Here is a 17,208-nt window from a genome sequence, read left to right on the forward strand (position 1 = left end):
GTGATCCAGCAGGACAATGACCCCAAACATACCTCAAAAAGCACCAAGACAGGGTTGGAGACAAAGCGCTGGGGAGTTTTGAAGTGGCCAGCAATGAGTCGGGATCCTATTGAACACCTATAGAGAGATCTTAAAACTGCTGTTGCAAGAAGCACCCTTTAAATCTGAGAGACCTGGAGCAGTTTGCAAAAGAAGAGTGGTCCAAAATTCCAGTTGAGAGGTCTAAGAAGCTTGTTGATGGTTATAGGAAGCCACTGGTTTCAGTTATTTTTTTTCCAAGGGTGTGCAACCAAATATTAACTTGAGGGTGCAAATAATTTTGTCCGGCCCATTTTTTTATTTATTTATTTTTTGAGTTTTATGTAAAATTACGTCAATTTTTGCTTTTTTCTTCGGATTTTTTGTGTTGTTCCAATACACATGAAGGCAGTTAACAAATTTGTAATTGCAAACATTTGTAATTGCAACAATTTCTGGGAGAAATGGTGTATTTTCAGGAAAAATTCCAGGGGTGCCAATACTTTTGTCCATGACTGTAGCTCTTGCAGGTCCATTTTTGACACAGAAAAATGAACATTTTTTGTTACAGAAAAAAATCATGAATCATTCAGAAATCATCAGCATTAAAAAAAACAAAAAATATCATCTGAAAATTTTTTCACTCTCTGTAGGTTTTGTGCATCTTCACAGGGAGAATTCCCACTCCATTTTGTATCACAGTCAGAGAGGGCTATCAACAATAACAGGTCCGCTTCCAAAAATACGTGTCTTTACACTTTTGATGAGTGTCTATCCATGTAAATTCTCTTGTGTTTTATCAGATAAACACATTGGCGAAACCACACACACCCATTCAGGGCATTTTTTGCTTCACTGAGAGAAAGCAAATGGTTTCTTTCCTGTGTGAGAATTCTTATGTCAGATTTGTGTTCGTCTATTTTGGGATTTCTGGCCAGACACAGAGCAGCTGAATGGTCTCTCTCAGGTATGAACTACCATGTGTCTGGTCAAATTCATTTTGTTGTTAAACCTTTTGCCACACTGAGAGCAGACAAATGGTTTCTCTCCTGTGTGAATTCTCATGTGAACAGTTACACTTCCTTTTTGGGTAAATTTCTGTCCACACAGAGAGCAGCCAAAAGGTTTTATTCCTTCGTGAGTTCTCATGTGTTTTGTCACACTGTTTCTCCGGGTAAATCTCTGACCACACTCAGAGCAGCTGTACGGTTTGTCTTTGGTATGAACTACCATATGTGTGGTCAAACTAACATCACGACTAAATTGCATTCCACACACAGAACAACCAAAAGGTTTCTCTCCTGTGTGAATTCTCATGTGTGCGGTCACGCTTCCCTTTTGTGTAAATCTCTGACCACACACAGAGCAGCTGAAGGGTTTTTCTCTGGTATGAACGACCATGTGTGTCGTCAAAGCTCGTTTACTGTTAAATCTTTTGCCACACACAGAGCAACCAAATGGTTTCTCTCCTGTGTGAATTCTCATGTGAACAGTCACACTTCCTTTTTGTGTAAATCTTTGATCACACACAGAGCAGCTAAAGAGTTTCTCTTTGGTATGAACTACCATGTGTCTAGTCAAATCTATTTTACCATTAAACCCCTTTCCACACTCTGAACAGTTATGCAACTTATTTTTAGTTGTTGCTTTCCTTTTTCTGCTTTTGTCCATTGCCTTAAAGTCTGACTGGTCTTCTGTCATATCCCTCCAATCAGCGCTGTCATCAGTCTCAGGATCAGAAGATTCATCAGTGTTGACCTCAGATTGTTGTTGTAAATCTCTATCTGTATCCCCACAGTCCTCTCCATCAGCTCCTGATTCTAACTGTTTGGTTTGTTCTTGATAAAACTGTGAGGACTGAGGTTTCTCTTCATCATCTTCACTCTTCACAGGGACAGGAACAAAAGTCAGCTTCATATCATCCTCCTCTAGCCCATGAATTCGCTCTCTTGCTTGATTGCACCACAGTTCGTCAGGTTCATCTTTAATTTTCAGATGCTTGCTAATCTCCTGGTTCAAACTGGAGCTCTCCTCCTGCTGCCTGGGGAAAACATCGTCTTTACTCACTGACAGCTGCTGGACCCCCACAGGAAAAACTGAAATACAGAAGCACAAAGTAAGAAAAACTGATTATAATGACACAAAACTTCGAAACTGACAAGTGACAGTCCCTTACATCTGATTACATTAAACTGATCTTTATTCATCAAGAGCCAAGTCTGAACAAAGTCTTTAACCCAACTGTTTACAGATGAAGTTCACACAGGTGAATCCATGATAAAATAACTTAACCCCCACTGTAACTACCACAAGTGCATTCTATATTTTTATTCTAACTACCGAACTTTTAACCTCAGTCCAGCTGTTACTGAGCTCTGGACACGTCATTCATTCTTGTGGAGCTGGAGCCTAAAAGTCACTACATGGGAGCGGTCTACTACCTGGACTCTCCCTAGAACAGAAGCAGGTGACTGGTAGATTTGTGGCTAAGGTGTCTTAAGAACATATAAACATGAAATGTAATGACTCATACTAGGGGTGCACCGATTGCAATTTTCTGGCCGATCACTGATCACTGATCTTTAAAAAGCCTGACCTGCCGATACTGATTTTGGCCGATACTGATTTTTTATAACTGACAGCAGACACCTTCAATGTTCCAATCTTATTTTATTGAATAAAATTGAACAATACCTGTGAAACAATACAAACTTCTTGTTTTAATTGCACATGAGGTAGTTCTCTCAAATATAAATGAAAAGTTTAAAGCATTGCTGACCAAACTACTAAATTATATCAGTTCCTTTAGTCTTTCATTTTACACATTTAAGTAGGTAGAGGCATATGAGACTGATCTTATCCACCGATCTTATTTACAAGGATCGGCCTATCGCCGATCTCCTAAAATGAAGGAAATCGACACCGATACCGATTTTGGTGTTTACCGATTATGATGTAGTGTCCTATTCGTATTGATAAAGTGAGATCAGACCTGCATGAAAATATAAAAGCCTTTTAGAGAACAAGCAGCAGCTCAGACTAAATTCAACAAGACAACGATCAGATAATGATGCAGAAAGAAATGATGCATTAAAAAACACTTTAAACTCTAGAAGTGAGGCTGATAATGCTGAAGGCAGGATATTATTGGTAAAATAATTTAATACAAAATCATTTCAGTGGTAGAAAATGGGTCCAGATAATTGATGTAAGTACAAAACTACAATTTAGAGATGCATAGTTTAACCCTTAAGGCAGGGGTGTCAAACTCAATCACAGCAGGGGCCAGATTCTGGATTCAGGAATAGTTTGGAAATAAAAGCTGATACCACTGTTTAGCTAGAACTGTGACTGCAGACTGGTAGGACCAGAACACAGAACAAATTCAAACGGATATGTCTAACCATTTAAAGCCAAATGTGTCATATTTGATAGGTACGTTTGTGAGACCTCAATCTGACAAACATGGTCAATAATTTTCATAAAAACTCTATGATTATAATCTGAAAAGTGATTCAAAAAGCACCTCAGTAGCCAAAAATGTCTCGTGTATCAAAGGCAAAACAAAAATCTGGTTAATAAAAGTGACTTTTCTACCTGTTTTTTGAGATACCAGGCTGTCATTGGGTGATGGGTACTCTAAACTAATCTTGTGTACAGCAAAATCCGAACCACAAATCCCCAAGTTACGACCAGTTAGCAGCAGAAATGTTGATAATTGTTCATAAAAAATCCTCTCACACATTTAATCATCGAACAACAGTCAGCAACGATTTCTGCAGATCTGGGAACAAAGCAATATTGTTATCTGGAGCTAGTCAAAGCTAACAATGTGCTGCATGCAGCTGTAAAAGTTAGCTAAAGGCTCAGCTCTCAGAAACATTTACTGGAAACAAGTTTAGAGAAGAAGAAAGAAAATCAACCTGAAAGAGCCTGAAACCCGGACATCTGACAAACATCCAAGAGTCGAAGAAGGACGAGAATGTCCACTCTGAACGCTCATACAGAACACTGGATCATCCAAACACACTAACGGTGATCGGCAGGAAGTTTTCATGACCCGGAAACAAAAACGCAACCTCAGGCACACACTTCCGGCCTTCAGAATAATGCTTTGAATATCCTTCTATGAAACCGAAACACATGTCAGGATTCAGACCAGCTTCTATTTACAAAATAACATCAGATAGTTAATAACTAATGAGCAAATCACCCTCTAACCCCAAAGCAATAAAAGCGTTCAAGAATATACGCTTAGATCCTAATCTTATAGGTTTATGAAGGGTGTATAATCCCACATTAAAAGCGTTTACTATTTATTCTGGAGGTCAGCAAAATCATGGTCCATTGTAAAGTTAAGCTGTGGTATTTTATATTTAACCTGAATAATAACCAATCTTATTGAAGAAACAAATTTTAATTCATTTTTGTGGAGTACATAGCCCTCTCAAAAATGGCAAAAAAATGATGGAAAAGGGGGTGAAATTAGATTTCAACAGTAGCAGAAATAGGTTAGAAACACCAAAAATTAGATAAATGTGGCAAAAAATGGTTGAAGTGGCAAAAATGGCATATTATGTAGTAAAAGGAGATTCAAAAGTGGCTGAAATGGCATTTAAGTAGCAAAAATATTTGGAGGTTTGGTGAAATTGGATGAAAAATGTTGTAAACTGGCAAAAAAGGTCCAGCTGAGGCAGAAATGGGCAGAAACAGGCAAAAATGGTCTTTTCAAATTGTGAAATGTGGCTTAAAAAGTAGTCAAAGGGATGAATAGTGGCAATTATGTGTCAATAGTGCCAACAATAGGCAGAGAGTGGCAAGATTTGGTTTAGAATTGGCAAAAACAGGCAGACATAAGTGGTGGATAGGGTTTAAATTGACAAAAAAAAAAAAAAAAAAAAAGGATTTTAAGTTGCAAAAAAAGAAAAAATTGTAAAACTTGGTGGAAAAAAGTGACAAAAATGGGTCACAATAAGGCAAGATTGGTGTAAAGTGGCAACAGTGTAATTCAAAAATGTTCTAAGTTTTTTTTTAAGGCATCTGGAGACCCCCTCTCAGTGCCTCGTGACCCCAAATGGGGTCCTGACCCCAATGTTGAGAACCTCTGGTCAAGAGGATCCAGTCTCTTCAGTGTTGTTTATCTTATCTTGAGAACCTTTGGCACAGTCCATTAGAATATCAGATGTTATTACAACCATTAAAATTCAATCCACCCACCACTCTATATTTCTTTTCACTGATCCCGTCCGTCTCTTCTTTCTTTTAGTTATAAAAAATTATCTTCCTCATATCCTTGCTATATTTTATGAATTAAGTTTCCTCTCCAGTTATAAGATTAATTGGACTAAGTCCGCATTACTACCGTTAAATCATACTGTCAAAGATGAATGTGCTTAATTTAATAATCCAGTAGTTTCTCACTTGAAATATTTACATATATATCCACGCCTTCGTTAAACACTATCTAAGAACTATACAAATACTTTTAATTTGATCAAACAGGGTTTGGATAGATGGCCCAATAACTTATGCCGTTGAAAATGTTAAGAAAATTGAAATGATTTATGAGTGGAAATCTCAAGGGCACACAACACACCATTATTTCATAAAAGCCTATCAAAGTCTGGTGGAAAATATTTTGTTCAACAATGGTGGTACAATCTGGGGGCTCAAGTTTAGGAGATATAATGAATAATTTAGGATTAAAAAGTTTCCAGGACTTAATGGAAACATATAAATTGCCACCCATTACTTATTTCTGATTTTACAGTTACATTCAGCTTTACATGCTGCTAACATTTCTACTGATAAGCCACCTGTGCTGCACCCTGTAATGGTGTTACTTAAGAAACTTTCAGGACTTTCTAAAGGACATGTGTCTCTGATTTATAGCACACTTTTAGGGCAAACACAATCCCCCTTAGCAGTTACATCAAAATGGAACAGAGACTGCCCTGAATCCTCTACCAACTGGGTTAAAGTTGGGCAAAATACATCTTGTGTATCGCAAAATCCAAGTTATAAACTAACTAACTTTTACTTTATGTAAGACTTATTTAAGTCCCATATGGCATTTAGGATAAGAATTGATCCGTCTCCATACTGTTCTCTGTGTGATTTAAACCAAGTGAGGACATTTCTGCATATTATGTGCAAGTTTCCTCCAGTTAGGAAATTTTGGGAACAAATAGCTCTTGCAGGTCCATTTTTGACACAGAAACATGAACATTTTTTGTTACAGAAAAAAATCATGAATCATTCTGAAATCATCATCAACAATGAAACATTTCATCTGAAAATCTTTTCTCTCTCTCTAGGTTTTGTGCATCTTCACAGGGGGAATTCCCACTGACTGTTGTATCAAAGTCAGAGAGGGCTATCAGCAATAATAGGTCTGCTTTCAGAAATAAGTGTCTTTACACTTTGATGATTGTCCCATCCATGTAAATGCTCATGTGTTGTATCAGATAAACACACACACACACACTCAGGACATTTTGCCACACTGAGATAAAAAAAATTGTTTCTCTTGTAACGTAAAATTGTCGATAATGACTTAATATTATCAATAAACCTCGTAGAAGAATAGGGCACCACCGCTTACGCGGATTGGTTATCTAATAACCAATAAAATATTGTAATTATTAATTAATCAAAACTGTTAATTAATTAACAAGAACATTAACTCTAAATCAATCTCCCTCTAAAGTAATGAATCCTAGTAACAGTGACTCAATTTCTCTGCTTAATACAAAATGATTTCCTGAACCACAACTGTATTTTGAAGATTTATTATAAAAATCACAAAATAACAGACATAAATCATGGATTATATGAATATAATGTGAATGAATAAACAGAACATTACTAAATGTGGTAAGAGAGAAAGGATGATAACCTAGTTTGGTGACGAGTGGGTTATTTGATAATCGTAACGGAAAAATTAACTAACGGCATAAAATTTGGAGTGTGAATTTGGAAGAAAAATTAGATCTGAACTAATTTTACTGGAACTTTGAGATAACCGCAGCCAAGAAGTGAATTGGACCCTACTGTTTGCCGTTGATGAAGGCTGGCGAGAAAAGGAGCTGCCTGGAGGAGGACGACTGGAGGAGGACGCCTGGCAAGTTCTGAGTGCCAGGCTACCACGTGCCAGCTCTGGTCCGACTTGAATGGATTCAACAGGGTCTCTACGGCGCCAATGGATCACTCAGCCTGATGAAAACACGGCCATAGAGATTCTTGTCCATGGACTCTGTGGAGGATTGTCTCTCGTTCCAAAAAAAAAAACAGCTCTTGATTGTCCAATTAATATCGAATGAACATCTCAAAACATCGACATCACATGACTGTTGGCTCCCTGTGAAGTCGATTGTGCGATAAAAAGAAACAAAAACTAAAACTCTGCTTTACAGAAAAAAGTTAGTGCAAAGACCATAAAAAGATTAAAGAATCTTGTGCCGGATAAGAAAAATTAGATTTGAGCCTAGGTGGCCGAAGAAGACTCACAGAGCCCTCCTCACGAACCATTCAGTTGAACTGCTTCTTGAACTGCCCGCATGTTCTAACATGGCTTCTCTTTAAGAAGGAAAGAGGAGGAGTTTGTATCCTAAGTCTTCTTAGAGATCACCCACCCTTCACCAAGTTATTAACTTAATGAGATAATGTAGAGATAACATAACATGGTTAAAAAATTCTAGAATAATATCAATAAACTATCATACACAAACATTAGAAACATGGTTAATTGGTTATAAACACAATTATACATGAAAAAGCTGTTTCTGGATCTGTGCGTGGTTTAAACTGTAGTAACTGAATCGACCATTAGATGTCACTGTGGTTCCATGAAAGATTTTCAGTCTCCGGACTACCAACTTGGTGAGCCTTCTGAATATAAGTCAATAAATGGATTAAACCATAAAACTAAGTCATAGAGGAATAACCAAAGTATCCTTGTGTTCCTTGCAAACAGACTCAAACGAATATGAGCATTTCCTGTTGGAAAATGTGATATTTCAGACAGATTATAAGCTTTTTAACTTCCATAGTCTTAGTCTGTCAGAATTTTTATGGCTCTTGCCTGGTTTGTAGCTGTCAGCTACAGGCTCTGCAGGAAGACAGTGTCCTTAGATTTATGAGACATGGTGCAGAGCTTTTACAGCTGGGAAGGCAGGATTTAGCCTGAAAGCATTCACCCTTTGGTCGACCAATTGAAAGTTTCTGATTTTAAGGTGTTTATTTCCCTTGGAAGCTGTCTTTCCTCAAAGCGTCAGTTTCAGAGTCTTAATGCCTGGGAAACTTCAAAGATAGGAAGGGTGTATAAACACAAGAAGACGCAACAAGGGGGGAAAGGCCCTTTCCCCCCTTGTAGCGTGGGGTTTTGATGTCACTTTAGTTGTCCTAGATGAATTATTACACACTCCTGTGCGAGAATTCTTGTCAGATATGTGTCTGTCTACTTTGGGATTTCTGACCAGACACAGAGCAGCTGAATGGTCTCTCTCAGGTTTGATCTATCACGTGTCTCATCAAATTCATTTTGTTGTGAAACCCTTTGCCACGGTGAGAACAGACAAAAGGTTTTATTCTTTCATGAGTTCTTGTGTGACGAGTTAAATCTCCTTTTTTGGTAAATCTCATTCCGCACACAGAGCAACCAAATGGTTTCTCTCCTGTGTGAATTCTCATGTGAACAGTCACACTTCCTTTTTGTGTAAATCTTTGATCACACACAGAGCAGCTGAAGAGTTTCTCTTTGGTATGAACTACCATGTGTCTAGTCAAATCCATTTTATAATTAAATCCTTTTCCACACTCTGAGCAGTGATGTAACTTATTTTTAGTTTTTGCTTTCCTTTTTCTGCTGTTTTCCATTGCCTTAAAGTCTGACTGGTCTTCTGTCATCTCCCTCCAATCAGCACTGTCATCAGTCTCAGGATCAGAAGATTCATCAGTTTTGACCTCAGATTGTTGTTGTAAATCTCTATCTGTATCCCCACAGTCCTCTCCATCAGCTCCTGATTCTAACTGTTTGGTTTGTTCTTGATGAAGCTGTGAGGACTGAGGTTTCTCTTCATCATCTTCACTCTTCACAGGGACAGGAACAAAAGTCAGCTTCATATCATCCTCCTCTAGCCCATGAATTCGCTCTCTTGCTTGATTGCACCACAGTTCGTCAGGTTCATCTTTAATTTTCAGATGCTTGCTAATCTCCTGGTTCAAACTGGAGCTCTCCTCCTGCTGCCTGGGGAAAACATCGTCTTTACTCACTGACAGCTGCTGGACCTCCACAGGAAAAACTGAAATACAGAAGCACAAAGTAAGGGAAACTGATTATAATGACACAAAACTTCAAAATTGACAAGTGACAGCTCCTTACACCTCATTACATCAAATTGATCTTTATTCATCAAGAGCCAAGTCTGAACAAAGTCTTTAACCCAACTGTTTACAGATGAAGTTCACACAGGTGACTCCATGATAAAATAACTTAACAACCCCCAAGGTAACTACCACAAGTGCATTCTATATTTTTATTCTAACTACCGAACTTTTAACCTCAGTCCAGCTGTTACTGAGCTCTGGACATGTCATTCATTCTTGTGGGGCTGGAGCCCAAAAATCACTACATGGGAACGGTCTACTACCTGGAGTCTCCCTAGAACAGAAGCAGGTGACTGGTAGATTTGTGGCTAAGGTGTCTTAAGAACATATAAACATGAAATGTTATGACTCACACATAACTTTACTCCTGATAAATTTAAAATGCATCCATAACTGGAGCTGTTTCATCTTCTTCATCAATGGCTTAATTCATGACTCATTATGATGTAGTGTCCTATTTATTTATTTTTATTTATTTACATCGGATCCCCATTAGTTGTTATCACAGTAATGACTATTCTTCCTGAGGTCCACAAAATGACGTTTAAAACATTTGGTTACAGCAGTGGTTCTCAACCTTTTCAGTCCGCGACCCCCAAAATAAAGGTGCCAGAGACCAGGGACCCCCACTGTACCTGAAGGTGGTTGAACAGCCAGGAACATTCAAGAATAGTCGTTGCAGACAAGGCTGCCCAAAAGGAGTTACAAAGGAGGAGCTTTCTGGGACCCAGCCAAACTAAGGGCCCATGGAGGTCAGCAAAACCATGGTCTATTGTAAAGTTAAGCTGTGAAAACCATATTTTATATTTGACCTGAATAATAACCACTCTTATCAACTAACAAATATCTTTATTTATTCATTTAGCCTTCTTTTGATGAAAAACTTTTGTTAAAAACATCATTTAAATGGGTTAAAAATTGCTAAAATTTGTTCATAATAGCTAAAAATGGTAAAAAGGTAGTGAAATTGGATTTTTAAAGAACATAAATGGCTTAAAATTGGCCAAAATTTGATGAAAGTTGAAAAACTGTCCAAAAAATGGGTTTAAGTGGCAAAAACGTGCACAAAAAAAGTGGTAAAAGGCTATTAAAAAGTGGATGAAATGGCTATGGAGTGCAACTTAATGGTGGAAATAAGGTGGAATGCGATGAAAAAATGATATTAACGGGCAAAAATGGATTAACTGTGGTGAAAATGGGCTAAAGGATTGAAAAAAAGGTTGACAGAGGCAATAATGGGTCAACAGAGGCAACAACTGGCAGAAAGTGGCAAGAACTGGTTTAGAAGTGACAAAAACAGGCAGAAAAAGTGATTGGAAGGGTTTCAATTTGACAAAAAATGGGTTTTAAGTGGAAAAAATGGGCTAAAATTGGCAAAATTGGTGTTAGAAAGTGATGTAAAAGGGTTAACATTTGGTAAAAAAGTGGTTTAAATAGGCAACAGCATAAGTTAAAAAAAATATATTCTTAAGTTTTTTAAGGCATCTGGCAACCCCATCTCAACGTCTCGCGACCCCAAAGGGGCTCCCAACCCCAAGGTTGAGAAACACTAGTCTACAGTGTCATAACTCGAGTTTCCTTCACAGTCTATTAAATATATGTCAGATTTATTTAATCATTTACCAGCTGTTACAAGTAAAAACCTAATCTCTTCATTTAAAACGGCTGTCCTTAATTTCTTTTTAAAAGTAGTCCTATTAATAATTTTGACCAAATGCAGTGGCAGTTTATTGCATATAGACATTGCTCTATACATGACAGTCCTCTTTAAAGCATTGGATTTGGGCAGTGGTAATGTGAAACACTTCAAAAAGGCTTGTCTTGTGTCATAACTGTGTCTGTCATTAGTGTAGGCAAGCTGGGAGTACAAGTATGCATGCATTTTGGAGGTTATGATGTTTCTTAAAAATTGGACCAGGCTACATGCAGGTTTCTCTTCTGCATTTATCCATGTCAGCCTGGCATGTCTCTCATCCACACTGTCCCTCACTGAGTACTGCAGTACTGAACAAGCTGCTCTGTTTTGGGTGAGCGGGATCATATTTAGGTCTTGTTTTGAGGCATTACACCAGACAGTTGGACAGTAATCAAGGTGGGATAAGACTAGCGATTGAATAACTTGCTTTGTTGTATTTTCTGTTAGGAAGTAGGCATTCCTTCTAATAGTGGAAATACCTCGCAACAATATTATTATTGTGACACGTCCATTAAAAGTTTGTCACCAATTGTTACACCCAGCAGTTTGGCCTCTTTAACCTGCTCAGTGAGTTCACCTTGTAAAGAGATGCACAGCTGTTGATCAGTCCTTAAGGCAATTCTGGAGCCAAGAATCATGGACTTTGTTTTTGAGATTGTGATTGTAATGCGATTATTTCTTAAGTCCCTCATCGCATGTATTTCCAAAAAAAAAAAACAAAAAAAACCCCAAAAAAACAAAAATCCCTTCTACACTATAATTAACACATTTATTAGATTGAACTGGGGCTGGACAATTTTGAAAAAATATGAAATTGTGATGATTTCAACTCATTTTGCAAATTTCATATTAATTGTTGTATAAAAGCAGTGATCATTTTAATCTTACTCTCATATTTAACAAGAAAAACATACAAAAATGAAGAAAATTGAATTTTTGTACACTAATCTAAAAATATGACACTAAAATTATTGAATGAAATGTAAAAAAAAAAAAATTCTCTGCTGCAAAAAAATCCTGGCATTTTGACACATATTTCAGGTTAAAGAAATATTGCACTGTCTGTGATTTGAAAATTGCAGCAGGCCGTATTGCGATATAATCTAATTTGGGATTAATTGCCCAGCCCCACATGGGGTAAATGGATCTGTAACCACAGAACTTCAACACCAGCTGCATCTAAATCTTTTCTTCTTTTTACAGGTAAATGTTCTTGGATAGAAAAGGCTACACCACCTCCATGTTTACTTATGTCATATCTAAATATTTTATACCCATATATAGCAACCTCTTCATCCTCTGTTGATGAATCTCAGTGTGTCTCTGAGATTCCCATTATGTGCACATTATTCTCTTGCAGCACCAGATTTAAGTCCTGTACCTTGTTTTTTAGACTATAGATATTTAAATGAGCAATTTGAAGTCTTTTCTTTGGCAATGTAATAGACATGCAGTTGATGCCATCAACTGAATTGCTGACTTATGAGTAACAGACTTTTGATAACCGTTTAGAGGACAGGTTAGTGTTTTTCTTTGGTCTCACAATGAGCCGATCATATTTGATTACTGCATAGTTACCTTTTGCTCTAGCTTCTTTCATTGCAGGCAGGAGCTCAGCTCTCTTTTTCCTTAGCTTTTCAGAGAAGTCCTCATTTATGTACACAGAGGTGTTTTTCAGGTGTGCTCTGGCCTTCTCCATGATGAGTGTCTTTTCCTTAAAACTCAGTAGCTTCACAACAATGCTTCTGGGTTTTTCAGCCTCCTCTCTGAATTTTCCTCTTCTATGGGCTTGTTCGATGTGAATGGAATTTGCCTCCAGTTTCAACTTGGTGGTTAACAGTTCACGCACCTTGCTCTCTGTTTCTGCCCATGTCTCCTCTGCATGATCTAAAGAAATTCCATCGATGATAATGTTGTTCCTTCTGCTTTGGCTCTCCAGGTAGTCCAGACGCTCCAAAAGACGGTCAGATTGATTAGGAATGGAATCAAGTTGTTTGATCAATTGTTCTAGGTCCTTAAAAGCCTTTTTATCCCCATCATTTGCTTCTTTAATTTCCTCAATATCCTTCCGAGAGTATTGCAGACTGTTACTCAAGTCCTGGATCTCTCTCATTATTCCATCAATTCTGTTGTTGGTTGAATCCAATATCATTTGTGTGAAGCACCGGAATGAAGCCTCTTGTCTTTTCAGTACCTCCTCATAAAAAGTCTTTTGCTGATCCAACATCTCTTTTAGTGTGTCTACAGTCACAAACCCTGGTTCAGCTTCTGTGACATTCTTTAGGTTTTTACGTGTGGACATCCTTTCCTTAGATGTTTGGGGGACTCCTTTGAAAACCACTGCTGCTAGCCTGAAGCTATAGGCCTCAGGCTGTGCCAAGCACACTAGGCTGAGTAGGCCAAGGTTACAGGAATCCAGCAGATATCACCATAAGAAAGGGCCATCTAATACTTCTTCAGTGCTTGCCAAAGGATATGTTTTGAGATGATTTATGTTCCAAAAGATTTCTTAAAATACACAAGTGAGGAGTAAAATAAAGGTTAAAATCACTGAGGTAAGAAGAGCTCAGACACACTCAGCTGCCATCAGATGCATTGTCCTGCTTGGTGGTCTGCATGTTCAATTCATATTGATGAAGTGAGATCAGACCTGCATGAAAATATAAAAGCCTTTTAGAGAACAAGCAGCAGCACAGACTAAATTCAACAAGACAATGATCAGATAATGATGCAGAAAGAAATTATGCATTAAAAACACTTTAAACTCTAGCAGTGAGGCTGATAATGCTGAAGGCAGGATATTATTGGTAAAATAATTTAATTCAAAATCATTTTAGTGGTGGAACATGGGTCCAGATAATTGATGTAAGTACAAAACTACAATTTAGAGATGCATAGTTTAACCCTTAAGGCAGGGGTGTCAAACTCAATCACAGCAGGGGCCAGATTCTGGATTCAGGAATAGTTTGGAAATAAAAGCTGATACCACTGTTTAGCTAGAACTGTGACTGCAGACTGGTAGGACCAGAACACAGAACACATTCAAACGGACACGTCTAACCCTTTAAAGCCAAATGTGTCATATTTGATAGGTACATTTGTGAGACCTCAATCTGACAAACATGGTCAATAATTTTTATAAAAACTCTATAATTATAACCTGAAAATTGATTCAAAAAGCACCTCGATAACCAAAAATGTCTCGTGTATCAAAGGCAAAACAAAAATCTGGTTGATAAAAGTGACTTTTCTACCTGTTTTTTGAGATACCAGGCTGTCATTGGGTGATTGGTACTCTAAACTAATCTTGTGTACAGCAAAATATGAACAACCATAAATCCCCAAGTTACGACCAGTTAGCAGCAGAAATGTTGATAATTGATCATAAAAATCCTCTCACTCATTTAATCATCGAACAACAGTCAGCAACGATTTCTGCAGATCTGGGAACAAAGCAATATTGTTATCTGGAGCTAGTCAAAGCTAACAATGTGCTGCATGCAGCTGTAAAAGTTAGCTAAAGGCTCAGCTCTCAGAAACATTTACCGGAAACAAGTTTAGAGAAGAAGAAAGAAAACAAACCTGAAAGAGTCTGAAAGCCGGACATTTGACAAACATCCAAGGGTCGAAGAAGGACGAGAAAAGTCCACTCTGAACGCTCATACAGAACACCGGGACATCCAAACAAGTCATCAGTGCTCGGCGGGAAATCTTCATGACCTGGAAACAAAAACGCAACCTCAGGCACACACTTCCAGCCTTCAGAATAAAGCTTAGAATAGCCTGCTATGAAAACGGAACACGTCAGGATTCAGACCAGCTTCTATTTACAAAACAAACATCAGATAGTTAATAACTTATGAGCGAATCACCCTCTAACCCCAAAGCAATAAAAACATTTAAGAATATACTCTTAGATCCTAATCTTATAGATTTATGAGGGGTGTATAATCCCACATTAAAAGCGTATACTATTTATTTTGAAAGGCATAAAACACCTTCTAGAATAGATTTTGCTTTAACATGACAATCTCCTATTCCACTAGTACTAGGCATAGAGAAAAAGCACATAAGCCTAACACATCATCATGCATATAAATGTAAAATGTTCATCTCTAATGAACACAAGAAAGCCACTAGGTGGTGGGTTAACTAAACTCTGTTACAAAAACAAACACACACACACAAAAAAAATAATAAAATAAAATAATAATAATAATGATAATAATTTTTGTGAGCAGATTGAGTTGGAGTTAAGTGAGTTTTTAAAGGTCATTAGTCAGTTTATGAAGCTGGGATTCTCTAGGATGCAATCAAAGGTTTTGTAAGAAATAATGCAATCTCTTATTTCTGATTCAGATTCAACAAAATACAGCTTAAAGAAATTCATGATTTATAAAATTTACTTTCTGACTTAGAACACACTAGGCAAATGAAATACTGAACAAACAGCAAAAAATTAGAGGTTAAATTAGAACTCAATTTATTATCATCTCCAAGATCTGAATGAATCATACATAAAAATAGAGTAAACCACCTCTTATATGGTAATTATTCAAGTCAGCTTTTGAAAAATAAATGAAAAGCTGATCATCAATCTACAAATATTCAACATCTGAGACTGCAGTTACAGTGAATGATCCTGTTTTGATAAACCAAAGATTTTGAAGCTTCTATAAACTGCTCTATACTTCAGACAACAGCTCTTCCACTATTGAAAGAGATGGGTATCTAGAGAAAAAAACATTTAGCTTCCCTTTTAGCAGAAGATGCTGCCAAATTGGTTGCCCCGTTGTCTCTTGAAGAACTAAAAACAGCTTCAGTTAGAATGAATAAAGGCAAATCTCCAGGAATGGATGGCATTCACCCAGAGGTTTATTTTAAATTTTGGTGCATATTAGGGCCACCAATGTTAGACATGTTTAATACAGCCATTCAGAAAGGACTATTAGGAAGAGATGTAAATACAACTGTGAAAATAACACTGCTTTTAAAGTAGGACAAGGATCCAACAAAGTGTGCTAGTTACTGCCCCGTGTCTTTTTTAAATGCAGATGTCAAACTATTTTCTAAATGTCAGCCGACTGGAGAAATATTTACCCAAATTCACCCTGACTAAAGTGGATTCTTAAAAATATGTCTTTTAACCCACAGTATGTCGATTATTACATATTCTTGAAGCTTCTGAAAATCTTTCATCATCAGCTGTTATGTCTGTTGATGCAGAAAAGGCATTTGACCGCATTGAACGGCCTTTTTTATGGTGTGTTGAAACACATGGGTTTAGGTGCTTATTTTATTAATATGGTAAAAACAAGCTATGCAAATCCTACTGCAATTGTAGCATATGCTCATCACCCTTTTAAATGAGTTTAAGCAGTCAGAAAGGGTGGTGTTTCCCAACCTTTTCAGCCTGCGACTCCCAAATAAAGGTGCCAGAGACCGGGATCCCCACTGTACCTGAAGGTGGCTGAACATAGCCATGCTCCTTGAAGAATAGGCATGTGCAGACAAGACCATCTATTGGGGGGCAAGAATGGGAGAGCTGTCTTGAGCCCAGCCAAACTGGAGGTCAGCAAAATCATGGTCCATTGTAAAGTTATGCTGTGGTGTTTTATATTTAACCTGAGTAATAACCACTCTTACTGTAGAAACAAATTTCAATTCGTTTGTGGAGTACATAGCCCTCTCAAAAATGTAAATCCTGTTGTTGGAAACTGGATTAAAATATATAGCTAAAATGGGTTAATGATGGCAAAAAAAAATGGTGAAAAAGGTGGTGAAATTAGATTTTAAAAGTACCAGAAATGGGTTAGAAACGCCAAAAATTAGATAAAAGTGGCAAAAAGTAACCAAAAATGGCAAAAATGGGTTAAAGTGGAAAAAATGGGCATATTAAGTGGTTAAAGGAAATTCAAAAGTGGCTGAAATGGCATTAAAGTAGCAAAAATAAGTGGAAATTTGGTGAAAATGGATTAAAATTGTTACAAACGGGCAAATTATTTGCTTGTATGCATTTTATTTGCTTGTATGTATTGTCACATTGAAATTGAGTGGACCCCAGGAAGAATAGCTGCTGCTATGCAAAAGTTACTGGGGATCTGACT

The 17,208-nt window shown here is 37.4% G+C and overlaps 2 protein-coding genes across 3 annotated transcripts in view; both read right to left on the reverse strand.

Moving 5' to 3' along the window:
* Window positions 1-518: 518 nt before the first annotated feature.
* Window positions 519-4,074, reverse strand: LOC121523858 (gastrula zinc finger protein XlCGF8.2DB-like). The gene is made up of 2 exons (XM_041808914.1): window positions 3,942-4,074; window positions 519-2,114 (listed from the first exon to the last, which is right to left on the reverse strand). Exons 1-2 carry the CDS (start codon window positions 3,964-3,966, stop codon window positions 982-984), a joined length of 1,158 nt encoding a protein of 385 aa, XP_041664848.1. The 5' UTR covers window positions 3,967-4,074; the 3' UTR covers window positions 519-981.
* Window positions 4,075-6,897: 2,823 nt separating this feature from the next.
* Window positions 6,898-17,208, reverse strand: part of LOC121523804 (gastrula zinc finger protein XlCGF52.1-like) — a 30,454-nt gene continuing 20,143 nt past the window's right edge. Inside the window, exons 3-5 of one of the 2 annotated variants that reach the window (XR_005993062.1) lie at window positions 14,684-14,821; window positions 12,680-13,751; window positions 6,898-9,320 (exon numbers count right to left, since the gene is read on the reverse strand). Coding sequence is in view for 1 of the 2 variants with exons in the window: in XM_041808856.1 (XP_041664790.1) it covers window positions 8,524-9,320; window positions 12,680-13,403 (1,521 nt within the window). In the remaining variant the exon portion in view is untranslated. Of the gene's footprint in view, window positions 9,321-12,679; window positions 13,752-14,683; window positions 14,822-17,208 lie in introns of those variants that run through there. The other variant, XM_041808856.1, reaches the window with a different exon arrangement.

Source organism: Cheilinus undulatus, linkage group 16 (assembly GCF_018320785.1).
Source record: "Cheilinus undulatus linkage group 16, ASM1832078v1, whole genome shotgun sequence".
In the NCBI taxonomy this organism is placed as follows: Eukaryota; Metazoa; Chordata; class Actinopteri; order Labriformes; family Labridae; genus Cheilinus; species Cheilinus undulatus.

What these genes read in the sequence shown, in the direction of transcription:
- LOC121523858 (XM_041808914.1), bottom strand. Translation starts at nt 3,966, where the DNA reads ATGTCCGGGTTTCAGGCTCTTTCAG. An exon ending in CGGGTTTCAGGCTCTTTCAG is followed by an intron (nt 2,115 to 3,941) that starts GTTGATTTTCTT and finishes TCTGTATTTCAG; the next exon opens with TTTTTCCTGTGGGGGTCCAG.